Source organism: Bactrocera dorsalis, chromosome 3, assembly GCF_023373825.1.
Source record: "Bactrocera dorsalis isolate Fly_Bdor chromosome 3, ASM2337382v1, whole genome shotgun sequence".
Classification (NCBI taxonomy): Eukaryota; Metazoa; Arthropoda; class Insecta; order Diptera; family Tephritidae; genus Bactrocera; species Bactrocera dorsalis.
Window position 1 is genome coordinate 17,170,027 of NC_064305.1, and position 17,600 is coordinate 17,187,626.

At 40.7% G+C, this 17,600-nt stretch overlaps 1 protein-coding gene across 2 annotated transcripts in view; it reads right to left on the minus strand.

The window, feature by feature from the left end:
- Nucleotides 1-661: 661 nt before the first annotated feature.
- Nucleotides 662-17,600, minus strand: part of LOC105224686 (uncharacterized) — a 205,781-nt gene continuing 188,842 nt past the window's right edge. For both annotated transcript variants that reach the window (XM_049452488.1, XM_011202840.4), the window contains exons 6-10: nucleotides 5,075-5,245; nucleotides 2,819-2,991; nucleotides 2,191-2,754; nucleotides 1,824-2,118; nucleotides 662-1,754 (exon numbers count right to left, since the gene is read on the minus strand). In XM_049452488.1, the coding sequence (XP_049308445.1) occupies nucleotides 1,539-1,754; nucleotides 1,824-2,118; nucleotides 2,191-2,754; nucleotides 2,819-2,991; nucleotides 5,075-5,245 (1,419 nt within the window). In that variant the 3' untranslated portion in view covers nucleotides 662-1,538. The remainder of the gene's footprint in view (nucleotides 1,755-1,823; nucleotides 2,119-2,190; nucleotides 2,755-2,818; nucleotides 2,992-5,074; nucleotides 5,246-17,600) is intronic.

The window sequence follows — 17,600 nt, forward strand, 5'->3', positions numbered from 1 at the left end:
TATAAATATAAAAAAAAGTTGAAGTTTGATTAGAAATACGAAAGCACTACGACTACCCAATATTTCTTCGCCAAGAATTTCACAACCCTCTCTGTAATTGAGCGAGTTTCAAGTTTTTCTTTTAACGTTAAGCACGCAGGTTTTTTTAGAACTCATTTTACGTATTAAATCTAATATGAAACGCTTCATGCAAATCCAAACTTGCTACTGAAATTTGTTGCTCGTTGCATGCAACCACAAAAACAGGAACCGTAATTTTCTATTAGGGATATCTCTAAATTCAGATTATTTAAGGTCCATGCAAAATACCTTTAAACATTGAAATGTTTTTTGTTCATGTTTTAGAGCATTCTTGTCTCGTTCACGTTTTAGAACAGTACAGTACTGAAAAAAGCGTGTTCACGTTTTTGAGTGTTCATGTTTTCGTGCATGCACTGTAATATTGTCAGTTTCGCGTCATTGAGTTTGACATAGTGAGTACCATAAAAAGTTTACAATATAATCGAAATTATAAAGGATCTACAATTCCTCGTTATTAATGAAGAGGCGTGGCAATACATCAGTAGCTAGGCAGCTGCTCAAATAAGAACAACTAAAACGGCTTTCCAATCTACCAACCTTCATACCAACATAACGAGTAATCAATTAAAAAAATGCAATGAATTTTAATTTTATTACACTCCCAACTCACTTTCTTTATTTCGCAAGAATTATACAGTTTACAAGAGTCCATTATAAAAATGGTATGTAAATTAAATGTATTAGATACGCATTAAGTACGATTTATTAGTATTGTAGTTATATATCATTTGCTTTAATATTAACTGGCACTTAATTTCTAAACAAATTATTAATTAAATTAGCTTGACAATTGCAGAAAACACAACACATACATACATACTCGTACATACTACAAACAGGGAGAGTAGAGGCTTGGAGAGTAGCGTTGATGACAGACTAATTAATACACTCGACAATGTAACGGTAACACTTATTTACATAACTACCGTTATAATATGCAACGCTGTACGTATGTATGTATGTATGTGTGTATGTATATTGGCCGCTGTATATTTATATTGCATAGAATTAACTTGTGTGCGCACACATTTACATATTTGTGCTTAAAAGCTAAGTGATAAGCTTTCGTTGTTATGCATAATGATTAGGGGGGGGTTTTAGAAGAAGGCACTTAAAACAACTAAAAATATTAGAATTATGCGCGTGTGTGTATGTGCTGGCTTAAGCGCTGCGACATGCGCGCTTGTGTTAAACGAAGAGCACCAATTGCGACACACAGCCGAAAGCTTTTCGCGCGCTCACAATGCACAAAAACATCATTTTCGTGTGCATGCGTTTGTGTGTGTGTGTGTGTTGATTGTTTCAATTGAACGTTTCGCAACATTTCAACTCAAAGCTAAAATATTTCCTGCAGTTAAATAATTCTAGTTTGGTTAATATACGCCCCCCGCGCTCGTACTAACGAGCTTCCGCAAGCGACATGCTTGACGCTCCACAATTACGCCGCACGATGTGCTTTACTTGAGCTTTCGTCGTCCATCGCCGCTGCGTAAATTTGACGATAGCGCCGACTTCGAGGCGCTCGTGGTGGAGGAGTGCCGCAACGAAGATTGATCGTCCTTGAGATGATCGTGTCGACGTAGAGTGCGCGTAGTGGGCGTCTCCGATTTCTTACTGGTACGTGTGAGCGTGCTCGAACTGCTCATGTGCGGCTTTCGCGGCATTGTTGCCATCTGTGAGGTGAAGACACAAAGTATATTAAAACTACATTAAACAACTAATTATTTTCTTATAAAACTCACTCGCTTGTTTTGCTCTTGCGAGTAATTGATTTCGTAACCTTCGCTAATGAGCTTCGGTTTCCATGGCGCCAACATCGAGACAGAGCGTGAGACGGTGCGTGTCATCGGCTGTAACGGTTGAGGTTTGCTCTTGTTCGAGCGCAGATCGTCACGTGATATGGAACGACGTCTCAAGTGATATGGCTGTGGTATGGCACCGACTGTCGTGGCATGCAAATAGACGACACTGCGTTGACTGTGTAAACTGGACTCGCCTTCAGTACCCGAACTCTCGGCCGGAAAGCGGTCACGTTCTCTGTGAATGTCATAGAATGTAATTTACATTAAACTACTTACTTGTAATCTACTAAGTATGTGTATGACTCACCTCGAGTAAGCAGATGTGCCACGGCGTTCAGCACTACGTGCCGGTTTTGGTGGTCCTATCAAGTGATGATGATGAGTTCGTCTGACTTCTCTATCATTGCCACCTGCATCTATGCCATTCGGCGTTGATGTGGACATGGCCAAAGGCGTGCCGTGACGATCGTTGCTACGTCGATAAGCGTGTTCGTCATACCGATGCGAACGATCCAAACGTTCACGTGACAAGGTGCGCGCACCACCAACACCCCCATTGGGACGTTTATGTTGATCTTCAGTTTCGGATCCACTCTCCGATATATCATCCAGATCACGTGAGCGTGAGTAGTGTCGTCGTTTGCGGAAGTCGACTTCATCGCCGCCCACTTCACCGCCATTTTCCAAATTATGCATCGAAGAACTTTTGTGGCGTGAACCGCCAACGCCACCACCAGTCGTTTGTGTGGCAGCGGAGAGGTGACGACGATAGTCGCTTTGTGTGGGATTGCTATTGAGGCGGTCCAAATTGTAAGCGCTCTGTGAGTATTTTTGCGACCGATTCAATGTGGTTGCTACAGAGGGGCGTTGTCTGAAAAAGAAAAACAGTTGTGTTAGAAAGTTGATAGATATCAGGTCTCTAATGATATGCTTACTTGAGTGTGGTATTTGCTTTGGTTATAGTCGGCGGATTCGAGTCTATATCCGTATCTCCAAAGAAACGCAAGTTTTTGGGTGGTATGGGTGGTGGCGCTGTGGTAGCTCGCGCCGTATTTTTCGTACGTTTCATTGTTGAGGACTCGCTCTGTCCGTTAACCGAAACATCAAGCTGTAGAGAAAGTATTATAACCGTTAATAAAATCTGCAAATATTATTTTTTATTCTTTATTAGGATTACAGTTCAAAGAACATCCAAGACTAAGCTACGTCGGGCCACAGCGGAATCGCAAGCAATTGTAAAGCAGATGAGCTGACAAGAAAAGGTACCCTAGATCCACTCTCAGCAGAAAGGGAATGAGTCTGTGATCCTATCGCTTTCTCTTTTCTATTGTTGGGTAGCTGTGCTTGGCGGAAGTTTAGGCAGCGCTGGGCTACAGTCGGTTCATGCGCTGTCGCAAAGTCTTTGTGATCCATATCGATCGTAGGAGATCTATGAAGTGGGCTCTTTACCATCAGTAGGACTATCCTCTCCCTTATAGGCATTTATGCTGTAAAGTTGGGAATCTTACCGAACGCCAGCTGCAGCATTTATGGAAGAAGACTAAGTGGAAACAAATCAATATTTCTTTTTTGATTGTCCCGCGTTTGCGCGATTAAGGGTTAAACACTTGGGAGTTCATGCTTTTAGACATCCCACTGAACTGGTCGGAATAGAAATAACAATTGTATTGGCCACTAGGCGCTTTGCTGATCTTATAAAGATCGATCAGAGGAGTTCTATTTTTATGTCTTCACAAACGAATGCATATTGTTAACTAAGTGCGATCTTTGGATCAGTCATCTAACCTAACTTTGTCTATGACATGTTCTGACGGCCTCACTATTAACCAGTTACTTGGACTTAGCGTTGTTTATGTTAAGGCAAATCTGTACTGTTATAATCGTTACATGAGGTTGGACTGTGATATTTTCCGTATATTTTCTCAGTGTTTTTATGAGAGATATCAAGGAATGAATAAGCAAAAAAATATCATGTCTATATAGGGAAGATATTAGCGAAGTACGTTAAGTTCTTGATATTGGAGTGACCCATATAGATGAAAGGAAATCTTCCTTAAATATGCTGTCCTCTCAACTGTTGCCTAGGAAGGTAAAGCTTGAAGATATTGTGGTATATCGGCTGTATGAGATACTTATATGAGAAATTTAGGATTACTTATTGCTATCATCTGGTCTTATACAATATTTTTCGCCCATCCAGAGCTATGATGGCCGCCGATATCATCAACAAAGAATGCTTCATTATAACTAACTACTTGTATGTTGACAATTTCCTTATACCCTCTTCTAACAGATTTTTCGGAAACAGTGGTATAGTAAGAGTGGAAAAAATATGTTAATATTTTGGTCAAAGATCTGACGGGGCTTGCTGAGGCCATTAATGACACCTTACAGTGAAATCTCCAATATGTGGACACTGGCAGGACCAACCTTACTGTCCACATAATAGATTGTCCTTAATAAAAAATAAAAAAATTTTGGGATCGGCCAAGGACTGTCAACTCGACAGATTTCTGACGCTACTACAAAAAAACAACATTAATGGAGATATCCGTAATAGGGTGTCCCTTTAATAGAGTTTGGGACCGGCCAATGTGTTCGATTAATGGAGATGTCTGATCCTAGGACAGTCGGGTCTACGTAACCGGAATGGACCTAGATTTCAATCCGACCAAGGACTGCCAACTTGGCAGATTTCAACATTAATGGAGATGTCCGCTTAATAGAGCGTCCGTTTAATATTGTGTGAAAGTGAGCCCAACTCATAGTAATCTCGACCTCAAAACACCTGTTTTTAGTCGAATAAAAACACTTGGAGGATGGAGCTATGTATAGAACTGAAACGATTCTTTTACATATGGTTCAAGGCTAAACATCCCTCTCCTGGGTAATGCGCTTGGCTTGGGACCCGCGTCGTGAAAAGTTCGCCCAATGAGAGGAAGATAACAGCCCGTTAATGTACGCTCCGCTATAACCGCGTAAGTGATGTCTACTCCAATAAAGAAGAGAAGGAATAGCACTTGTTGAAGAACTTTGAACGCGGTAAGCTTGTAGAGACGTTAAATAATCAGGGCTGTCCAGGTGCAGAAGGAACGAACATTGCGATGAAAGTTTAATGGTTTACTGAACTTCAAACTGAGCTTCTGCTTATTGCCATTGAACATTTACAACCTTACCAAATGCCAACTCACCTTCTCTTTTGATTTGCTCTTCGAGCGCCTGTCCAATGACTTGAACCAGCTGACTTTCTCGGGCTTAGCGAGTGGTGACTCCTTCTTCGGCTTGTCGGATGAGGTACGCTTGAGCAGCAATGGACTAGCTTTGGGTGTAGACAGACGTCGACGCATCGAGATATCGGTGGCCTAAATAAACGGAACGAAACAAGCCAATTAAGTAATATGCTAATTTCTAAGAGTACGTGTATATTAAATGATTTATTGTAAGCGCTAGAACTAGTTCGCAATTGACTGCGGACGGCGGCGCGTGGCACAATTCCACGCCCATAAAAATGAGCGACATTTACACACACACAGAGACCAGCATATGAAGTCGGAAAATAATGGCACACAGCGACAGTGGTAAAATGTAGCAACCTGTTGGCGAGTCAACAAAAACAATAACAACAACAATGCTGTTGGCACACAGGTGCCAAGTGCTGAAATGGAATACTGAAATGTGTCTGCGCGGGCAAAAGCTACCCAATGAACTCTGCGGTACCCACAAACCCATAGAGGCACGTGAGCATGTGTGCGACGCGGTCATATGAGTGCAAGAAAACAACAAAAACAAAAACAACTGTTGCTATGCACACTCGGTTACTGTGTCACAACAACAAGATTAACGGCAACCGCAGCAACAACAACAATAACAAAAGCAACGTCTTAGACACTCGTAAACCAACAGGCGCACCTCCACCCGCCGCCAGCGCTCAATGCAAGCACTCGCATGTATGGTTGCAGCTATGTATGTGTGTTTGTGTGTATTTCTGTGTGTTTGGTCCCTTGCCTGTGGCCTAATAAGCGAAACGTGAGTTCACATGCTAACAATACCTGTTCGCTGCACAGCCCCAAAGCCATACACCAGCCACAGCCGCCACCACAACAGCGCCACCGCAAAGGCACACCGCACAGTTAACCGAAAGTACCGTAAATGCACTGCAAAAACAACAATATTGCTAGCAACTGTTGTTGGTGTTGCTGGTGCAATAATATGCACAACAAGTGCAACTTGCGGTCTATGTATGAAGGCAGCATGCCATAATACACCACAAGGCGGCAGCAACAACGTTGCCATAATGTATATATGTTGCATGCAACCACATGCACACCACAAACGTGGCGGTTGACCACACGAGCTCGGCCCGTTGGCAATTGATTTTCTTGCGGCTTCAAATTCGACTTTATATAACCGCCTGTGCGCGGCGCCAACCGAACGCCCGCCCGCCGCCATGCCCTGTTATAGTTTCTTATAGCCATCAGCCACTCAGCCACCAACGAGCCAGCGCGCAAGCGGCCGCAAAAAAGTTGCAACCAAACGTGTTTGCCTAGTTTGCTGTGGTTGCTGTGTTTTTGTTGTTGCGTTTTGCAGTCTTTTTGTTGTTTGCCGCTGATATTAGACCTGATTATTGGCGGTATCTGTTGTTGTTGCTGTTGTAGCTTTTTGCTCCAATTGTGGTATGTATCGATTTAGAAACAAGCTGCATTTGGGCGCCGTGACTTACTTTCATTTTAAGCATTTTCGCCCCCTAACCGCCTGTGCTCTGCCCTTTGCTTCGTTGGCACCTTGCATTGGCAGCGCAGCCTGTTGCAGACGCGGGTGTGTTCATTTTCTCCGAATTCGCTTTCAATTAGTGCAAATATTTATGCTCACAAGCGTCAAATTTGCATTGCATAGCTGAGACCCCACAACCCAGTCTGCCTCTATACCAACGTCAGCCAGGCGCTGAGGTTCGTATAAGCTTCAGCGACGTCATCATCGAAGTCTCAACATGCGCCGACTTGCACTGATTACAGACAACAGCGCCGCTCACCTGCATCTCTACTGAGCCAGTCTGTATCCCTACCGCGCCAAACTGCATCTCTAGCGAGTCAATCTGTATCTCTACCGAGTCAACCCGCATCTGTACCGACCCAACCCGCAACCCCATCAAGCGTACGTCAGACATACAAATTCTCAAAGCAGTAAAACCTCATGTGTCAGTATACTCCCGCGTCATACCCTCGTCACGTTATACATATCTCCTGCTTGCTGTACTAATGAATTTGTTAAAAAGGTCAGAGGCTCCGGCAGCGTCTCGGTACAAGTTTCGAAGCGTCTTTAATTTTGTTGTTGCGATGTAGCGCTTTGGAGAACACACTCCTTTAACATGTAATTCAATTAGCTGCAGTATTTACAACAACAAAACGGTGTAGCGGTATAACGGTACTTTGGGCGAACCCTTCACCCACTAGCACGCGTATTTTTTCGATGTTGTTGCAATACCGGTATCTCACGAAAATTATTTCGGGATTTTTGAGCCCGCATATATTTGATAAGGGTGTTTTTTTGTGGATTTCAAGGAAAAATAAAATGCAACGAATAAATTCCAGCCGAGAAACCCATGTAAAAAGTGGTCGAACTTTTTACAGCGAATCCTCAAAAAACAGGCCTTGACTCGAGATTATGCGCTCAAAAATGTTTTCGCCAATAAATTGATTATCACGTTGGCGATATGGCTTGTACCGCCATCTCGTTGGAATTAAAGGTCGTCCATATCAACTTTTCTTCGTTCAGACACGAAAAAGTTATTAACCTTGGCTCTATAGCATACCCTATAGTATTCCCTATTGACAGTTACATTATGCTTTCGTCTTGTTGGAATCAAAGGTCGTCCATATCAATTTTCCTCAATTCAGGTACGGAAAAGTTATTAGTCATGGCTTTCTAGCATTCCCCATTTACTGCTACTTTAAGGTCGGTTTCATTTTTGAAGAAATACGGACCAAATTTTGCCTATAGAGGGACTATGAGAATGTAAAGGCGTCTCAGCAATGGCTTTGGATTATCATTGCTACAAATGCTACGATTTCATTTCATAAAGAACCCAATCAACCAAAAGCGAGTTTCATGACGGAAGAAATTTTTTTGCAAAAATCGAAATCGGGATTGTTGGCTGTACCTTTTTCGATACATTCACCAAATCTTCGACGCGTTTTATGGTCGTTCGGCCAAACTTCTTGTACGAGTTGGATTTTTTGAGCCCGCATACCCAGATTTTTGCGCAAACTCATTTAAAATGTAGATGGGCACCAATTGTTGCACGCGATGGCGGAGGAACACATTGGGGTCTTCTTCGAAACTCTGCTCTACAGCAGAAGTAATGTCTTCTACGTACTATACGCTATCTGAGGCTGTATTATTATTCATTAGAGCAAAAGTGGTGCGAAACCGTACCACTACCGACTCTACTGAGAATCCCGAACTTTTCGGTATTAAAAACTGAGATTTCACTATTTCGAAATCTCGGTATTAACATCCCTAGTTATACATAGGTAGGGGCATGTAATTTAAGGTATTGTACCGATTTAAGTGAACGCATTTATTCGCTTCGAAGAGGTCAAAAAGTTAATTGATTTTCACAACTACTCAGAGTTGTCTGATGCAGAATTACAAAAGAATTTTGGGAGGCGCCTAATAGCAAATGAACTATATAGTATATTGAAATGTGTTTTGCCATTCATGGTGTGACTAAATCAGAGCGAGTATGGTAATTAAATTTTTTATTTATAGAAATTTTTTAATATTAGTCTGCTGCTCCTGGTATTAGCTGAGAATCGCTGATGCACTGCAAAAAAACTGATACATTTCTCAAGGAGATGAGCACTGGTGATGAAAAGTGGATCACTTACGAGAATGTCGAGCGAAAATGTTCATAGTTGAATCGTGTTTTTGGAAATGGTTGCCAACCTAGGATTAACAGTTCGAATGGTGTTTGCTGGAATTGGCAGGGTAGGACTTTGTTTTCCGTGTCGCACTTTGGACAAGAAGCATTCAGCTTTGACCAATAGTGGAAGAATTGGGTTCCATGGGGACAACGTCAGGTCACATACATTGCTTGAAACTTCGAGAACTTAGTAAGGAGATTCGATCTTATAGTGATTACTTCCTCTTTCTGTCAATAGTGAATGATTTGGCATGTGAAAAATCCTCGTCAACAGAATCTTGTGAAAATCGACCCTTTCCGCTTTTTGTCAATAGGGGCGAGAATTTCGTTGAGTCATTCCCACGAAAGTCGGGTCTACATAACCGGAACGGAGCCAAGGACTGTCAAATAGACAGCATTTCCCCAAATTATTTTATCGAAGGATCGATTTTGCCAATATATTTATAGACTCTATTTACTTAGATAGTATAATATTTCAAGAAAAGTACCCAAAAGTATCTTTTGAAAATCTATTTTTAGTTCAATCAGTTGGAAGAACGTGATGTAATATCTCTTCCTCTTTTTCGAAATGAGGCTTATACTATATACTCACATGAAGTTGAGGTCAGAATAAGTGATGTAGCTCAGGGGATGTAACTATAAATGTCACATGGAAGCTTAGCTCTAAGAAGCTTTCTGTATCTCTACAAATACCATTACTACAACAACAAACAAACGGGTTCTAGTGACTTCACTCAAAAAGAAAATGGGTTAATATCTCATAAGAAATTTTGATGGCTTTTTAAGCTCCTCCTTTCAGAAGATTTAATGATTTAGCACGCAGTGAAGAAAATACACAAAGACCGTAGAGAGTCGAATCGGCGCCGTTCGCAGCAACTCGGACTGATGTATGGAATGACTTGGCGCATTTTACGTCGAGATCTTAAATTGAAAGCGTACAAGCAAGCTTGTGCCAGAATTAAAACCGCTCGACCTTCCCATGCGACATCGCTTCTCTTTATGGCCTCTTGAAAAGTTCCAAGAAGATCCGACGCTTTCGTGCCAAATTTTGTTCAGGGATGAGACCCATTTCTGTTTCAATGGGTACGTAAACTAGCAAAATTGTCGCATTCGAGACGAAGAACAACCTGAAGAGTTCCAAGAGCTGCCATTTCATCCAGATAAAACAACAGTTTGGCATATTTTGTGGGCTGGTGGAATCATCAGTCCATATTTTTTCAAAAATGATGCCGATGAGAACATAACATTCAATGGCGACCATTATAGCACCATGGTAACGGACTATTTGATACCTGAAATTGAAGCTCGTGATCTCGGCGACATTTGGTTTCAACAAGACGGCGCCACTTCCCTCGCATCGCATCAAACCATGGATTTATTGAGAGAACACTTCATTGAGCAGATATTTTCACGTTTTGGACTGGTCGATTGACACCAAGATATAGAACCGTTAGACTTTTTACTGTGGGGATATGTGAAGTCTTCAGGCGTTGGAGCAAAATATCAGGCGTGTTATTCACCAGTTACCGGTCGAAATGCTAGAATGAGTAATCGAAAAATGGACTCAACGGATGAACGGTCTGAGACATAATCGCGACATACATTTGAAAGAGATAATCTTCAAAAAATAAATGCCAAAGATTGTTCTTTCGACTAATAAAAGACATTTAAAAAAAGTAGGGAACTTCGAAATGGATAACCCTTTATAAAGATTCTTTGGTTATGGCATACTATTCCAATAACAATTCAACGTTGTTAGAGCTAGAAATCCATGAACCATAAATTATAGCTTGGATTTTATGGACCTCAAATGCTCTCTTACTAAAAAAACTTATAAATTTTAGGTATTCTACTATTATAATTTTAAAACGCATGCTTAGAACAACACACACATTCCATACGCATCGCACTAACTAGTAAAATACCACCAAATGTCAAAAGAGAATTTATAGACGAGGGAGCGGCACACCCTTGCAGGTAAAGTATGCGTAATATTCGCGTCCGAAATTTATCGCTTTGGTTTCAGATTATTTCAGCATTTGGGTTTTTGTGACACAACGCGGGCCGATAAATATCTTCATGACACCGATACAATGTATAAACAACAACAACAGTAATAAGATGAGGAGCCACGAGTGTGGCATAAACAGAAAACGATTAAATTCGTCTGCTTTCTTTTTGGCTTTTAGTCATTCCGGCCACTTTGTTGATTTTATCAGTGAAACGACCAAGGAGAGCCTAAAATTGTGAAAACATGCTCGCCAAATATTGGCGGCGATCTTATTACGCGATTTTTTGAAGTAATGCTTATTTTTCTCCTATATTTTTTGGCGCTTATGCTGCGCGCCGCCGCTTCGCTGTTTACATAATACTTCTCGTGTATTTGCATATTTTAATTAGAAGCCAATAAATTTGCTTAATGGCTCGGACATTCCATGTTGGCAGTTGGTTAAGGTAGCCGATACGATCACCTTTCCTCACATTATGCCTCTTTCTTTTATGCGCTTCATTTCTGTTTTGGGTGTGTCAGGTCCAAATGGCAATACGTTGGAAAGAAGGCCGCCAAGTGGAATTTCAATCAAATGAGTCTAGCGCAGCTTTGTCACCGGCACATACTTGCCACCTGGCGCGCCAAGCGGCACATAAAACTAATTGACCGCTGTCTGATGACACATAAATTATAATGATTTTTCGTAGAAAACATAAAACTGAAGTGGGTTTAATTGAAAGAAGCGTAAATGTGAAAGAATCTAACGAACGCGGGATCAGTGCGGGTGAGATTTATGCCTTGGAAGTATTTGTAGACAAGCGATTTTCCAGTTATTTCAAATAAAGACCGAGTGTAATAATCGAACTACTCAGAATATTGGTTATTAGAGGTCTTCCAAAATTGAAGCCCTCAATTCCAGAAACCAATTAATTTTAGAATATATTTGTATCTGTCTGGAAGTAGTTAGACCGAACCTGGCAAAGGAACGTGTATAAATTTCATGTGGGATAAAGAGGTGTGACTTTGTATTTTTGTGCTTGGTTCGATAAAAAGCTTTCTTGGAAATAATTTATATAGAGAAAACTCCATACAAGTTTAATGGATATAATGTAGGCATCTCCAATCTATAAAAACGAATTTCTTATGCATCCGCCCAATGCTTCGGATTTGTCTATCAGAGACTTTTTCCTATTCTGCAAATCTAAGTAGATGATCACTGGAAAGTATCTGATCTGAAGCAAAGGTCAAGTTGTTTTAAAAATGGTATCGACATTTTTCTAAGATCATTAAAATCAGTGAACCTGCGCTCAGGTGGTCGGGCTAATACTCCTGCTGTCATTGTTATAGCAGAAAAAACATCCCTGATGTCATTTGGAGAAATGCTGTCGGTTCTTGACCGGATAAAAACTCGGTCCGTTCCGGTTACGTATATCCGACCGTCGTGGATATGGGGCTAATACTTCTATTTTGATCTTTAGCGCCATATGCACGACGGTCGGATACAACAAGATGAGAGAAGGTTTTAAGAATCCATCGAAAAGACTGTTTATGGCATTCCATACATGGAAAGCTTTCGATTTTTCAAAATAAACATGATGGATGAACAGGGTGCGACTGTCATCGGAAAAAAACTTTACGCAAATCCACGTTCCACCGCCTATTAGTGAGTCACTTAATCTATTCGATTTTGGTCTTTTCTGTTTCTAAAGTGGAAATGAGCTCGGTAGGACTGAAGTAAAGTTATAAGAGCTTTTTGGAGGAGGTTAAAATATTTGTTATTTCCATAATAAAACGGATTGGATAGCTACCAAAATGTGCCGTTACCACAAAATTTTGTATCGAAATATTTTGTTTTTAAGAGTCCTCAATTAAGTGTCTTTTAATTTATAACAATGTCTTCAATTCCTTTACGAATATTTCATATTGAATTCCTCATTATTCGTAGAACAGAAATACCAATAATGATAGAAGTCTTAAAACGCAATACTTCTGAGTTCAAGTAGATAGGATTCATATCAATCAGGGAGCTTTCTTAATAAAGGATATTTTAGAAACAAACTTAATAACCCATTTTAAGGTCTTTTTAACGATAACGAGTGTGATTTTGTATTTTATGGATAGGGTGGATTCTGAGCGCCAATCGGAGTTAAGTTAGTTTACATGTCATTGGCCGATCTCAAGTTCATTAGATCACATCTGCAACATCAGAAAGCTGGTTCAACTTACTCAATATTGTTAAGGGAAGCTTAATACCTCTTCGTATAGTCCATTAAAGCAGGTATAAAGCGTATGCGGGACCGATGCGTTGGAAAGCTCGGTTATTATTTGTTATGAAAAGAGAAATCGATCGCTTTGGTTCAGATCCGAAAGTACGGAAAACTTCTCATGCAACGAATCAAATTACTCGATATTAATAGGTAATTGATGGTACCTTTTCGTATATACCGTAGACTTCACAGCGACCACCATAAACATTTTGTGGCTTTAACAGGAAAGCAAAAAATTTGCTATGAAGTAACATATTCTTCATACAGGGATTGGAAATTATGAAATTCAAATGAAATTCACTTCGATTCGATTACACTGTTGCCAGTTTTCGTTTTTCGCAGCAACTGTTTACTCGCAGTCCGCTAAAAAAGGCTGACGTAAAATATAGGAATCACAGAATCGTCATCTAAAATTCAAAGGAGGATAAAACTCATTGGAAACGATAATTAAAATAATAAAAATAAGGTCGGGAAGGGGAGGCGGAGTTGTGTGGTTGAATTTTGAAGAGTTAACAAAGGTTTATGTCGACTTCCGGCAAAGCTGTGAGACCTATAGAAAAAAGTTATCTGGGAAAGTTGTAGGTAATGCAAAGATCTACAACTTTTGTATCAACACCTTCTGGACATGACCTTAAAATTTATGTGAAAAATTCAAAGAACCAAGATTTTTGAGGTTTTATACAATTTTAATTTTTTTATTGCGTTTAGAAACTAGCTAGCCTGGCATAGTAAAGACTTTTCATACAAAGAGAAGAGGCCATTGAACTGAAATTTTGAAAGTTATACAGTTATATTTCGGATGCCTAACATAGTAAACACTTTTCATATAAAAAGTAGAGACCATTGAACTGAAACTTCGAAAGTCGAGTTATTTTTTTGGATGCTTTGAAAGTTCGAAAGTCGATAATACAGTTATATTTTGTATGCCGCTTCAACGGCTAGTCTTTCAATGTTATTTGCTGTAAGGGCCTGCAGGAGAAAAACAAATAAGGCGGACGGTTTCAACTGTCTTTGCGCCGACCGAAAAAGATGTAATAAGCGTAAAGCGATCACCGTTATGACAGGTCTCCATTTGTTTATTACGACCTGCTTGTAACTCAATTTATACTTTCCCAAACTCAAAAGAAAGCAATGCAAAATATTAGAAAACATTATATTTTTTATTTAAGCAGAAAAAAGTAATGTATCTAATTGTAGTTTCTTATCCAATTTCATTCGTTGTGAGCACTTTATTTTGACACCTTTTCGGTCATTAGGTGCGGCGGGTAAGCTTAATTGGCTTTTACAAAGGCCGAATCAAATTTTGCTGACTCGCAAATTGTTTTGTTTGCACAATTTCAGTGGAAATTTTAGCGCATTCCAATGGCGCACACACCCCCGCCGCAACCGTCGGCCATCAGCCGAAGTGGCGCGTCCACAAGGCGTACATCAAAGCGATTATCGGGCAATCAAGCATTGCAATGCAATTTTCACGCTCAACTGAACAGCAATGCGCATGCGCGGCGTGTCCGGACCGTAATGCAACATCCGCTGCCAATTTCGAAATCCGACGAAGCCAGCGCCGTAAACGCCGTAACTACTTGATATGCGCACTACAGCAGTGAGCGCAAAAACTGAACGCCAAGATGTAGGTAAGCGCGGCGTATGACGGGGCAGAAGACCGCACGTACTAGTGCATTAGAATACCAAGGCCGAATGCCAAATGCCTACAAATGCATGAACCAGCCGCACAACCAGTGTAACTGACACTCAGTCAAGTACAGCGCCGCCATCGCAATGATTGGCAGACGTGTTGGCTTCGCGTACAAGCTGTTGTACGCTTGTAAGTTGGCGGCGGCAGTGGTGCCAAAAGTGGAGGAAGTGGCGGATGATGAGTAAAAAGTAGAAAAAGGGCACCGCCACTCTTTGGTAGACGCGCGTTAGAAGCTTTACGTGCTGTGCAGCCTAACGCAGCATTGTGTGGCATACATAAGTAGGCAAGCGCGTGTAGGTATGTGCAAAGACATTCTAACGTACGCGTCGCAACGCCTCGACTCAGTTACAATGGCGCGCCGCGGCGCATCCAACCGGCCGTCGCTAATTATGCGCCAACAGACGCCGTAGACAAAGACGCGCCTCGGCACATCAGACAGTATAGTAGTATTTAGTGCCACTGCCGTAGCCGTCGCCACCGCCGCCGCTGCATGCCGAAACGGTAAGAAATGTCGATCAGCGTGCCGTTGTGCGGCAAGTAATGCGAGTAAGTGCCGCCTATGCGTCTCTTCGGGCTGCATTGGCATTTGCAATTTTCTACGGCGCCGCTAATCGCCGCTTCCAGTTGTGGCTTCCGTTGCCGTTGTCTGCAGCAACCTGCCCACTTTTGTTTTATGTTTTCTAGCTAACGGGCTGCGATTGCATGGAGCCACCTCTAAAGCCGCCAGCGCGTACTTCACGCTTTTGAATGGCGGCTTGTTAACATTTAAAGTAGTTTGATAATTTGGTATTTCCGCTTTCACAGTCAATGTGTGTAAACGCCTGTGGCTTTGAAAAATCTATGGCCAAGTAATATACACGAATGTTCTCGGTCACTGCAGTGCCGAGATCGAACGTGCCACTTTGGTTTCGCGCGTGCGCGCTCACACTGCATTAGTGGATATCAATCACACTGTGTGCTAAAAGTGTGGCACATTAGGTTAGAGCGCTGGTTATGTGCGTTTGTGCGTTGAAGTGGTGCAGGTAGGCTTATAAATTTCCATTGAAAGCAGTATTCAGCGTCATAATTTATATAATTACTTGTAATAGCGTTTACTTTAAACTATTATTTATAATATAATATGAGACTTTAGTGGCGATAATGTAACCATATCAGATTAATGATAATATTAATTCAACAATATCAGTTGTCAGATTTTCTAAAAAGACGTGAAAGTATTACGTAGACTTCTCAGCGACCTCTATAAACATTTTGTCGTCGATTTCGCAGTTATTCAGTTCTCTTTACTGTATAGCCTTTTTAAGTGCGAAATTTATCTATCAAGAATTTCTTGCTAAATCTTCAACTTTGCTGGGTTGTATGTACATATATATTTTGTACATGCTTTCAGTGACAGTGATTTAGTTGTTCTGTAGAGTTCGATCTCATTGTGGTCTGCTTATTTTTTCACTCTCTTTCTATCTCAAGTGGTAAACTTCTACTGCCATCGCTTGGAATGCAGAAAAACAATGCCTTCTTCATACTTTTTCTTAGAAACAATACAATTCAATTGAAATTCCCTTAAATTCGATTTACACTGTTGCCAGTTTTCGTTTTACGCAGCAACTACTTGAAATTCGAGGTTCATATGCAAAAATAAATACATACAAATAATCTGATTACCAGCAACTTTCGTGTTATCACGCACAAATTTGGAGGCAATCATTGAGTTCTTCTTCGGAACTCTATCTCTTTGTGGTCTACTTAGTTTTTACTCTCTTTCTATATCAAGTAGTAGACCTCTACTGCTCTCGTTTGTTTGTAACAGTTATTTTAATAAGACTACTGAATTGAATATTCATAATTTAAAATATGTATTGACATAATACAAGAAATCTTTGCTCTGAGGCTTTAATATATTTACTGATAGACAAGATAAAATCTTTCAAGTGGAAAGAAAATTGGCTAGAAAGGAACTTATTCTTCATACAGGCATTAGAAACGATGCAATTTAAATGAAATTCACTTAAATTCGATTTGCACTGTTGCCAGTTTTTCGCTTCACTTAAGATGGATCTACACTGTTGCCGGTTTTTTATTTTAGATATCCAAAATTAAATGTGCAATTCAAATGAAAGTCCCTTAAATTCGATTTACACTGTTGCCAGTTTTCGTTTTGAACAGAATTTCTTATAGATAATTGATTTAACCTCAAGGCGTGCGCTAGAATTGTCTTTATTTTAATATCTTGATGGAAATAGGATGGTGGGGTCATGACTAGCAGTCAATGCATATGAGGAAAGTTCTCTGACCACCATTCTCTTAGGAATGGCCAGAAACGTTTCTTTTACACAAGGCTCAAGTAGCTCACGATTTCCGGTCTTAGACCAAGTATCCTCTGGGTAGCTAAAGATCATCTGTGAGCTAAAGTGAGAAGGCTAATCATACCTCCACATGGTTTTGCGCTGGGTTTGGTACCCGCCGCGTGAGAAATATTACCAATGAAAAAATAAACACTACAGCTCTGAAAGTATTTCAGGCAGTACCCGCGGGGGTAAGCAGAGCACGAGAAAGACCTCCACTCCGTTGAAAAGATCAGGTGGAGAAGGACGTGGCTACACTTGGAATCTCCAATTGAAATATTCTTTCACTGTTTCCAACACAACCAGGTGGAGAAGAACCTGGCTACAGTTGGAATCTCCTACAAAAATATTCTTCCAACTTAAAAACTTTTACTAACTCTACTTCAGCAACTTCATAATTTGAGAGTTTGTCGAAGTAGAGAATCGTATTGTTTTCGCGCTGTCAACGTTCTCATCTTTCTCATAGTCGTATCCACTAGCATCGATCCTGTTTAATCTTTTTT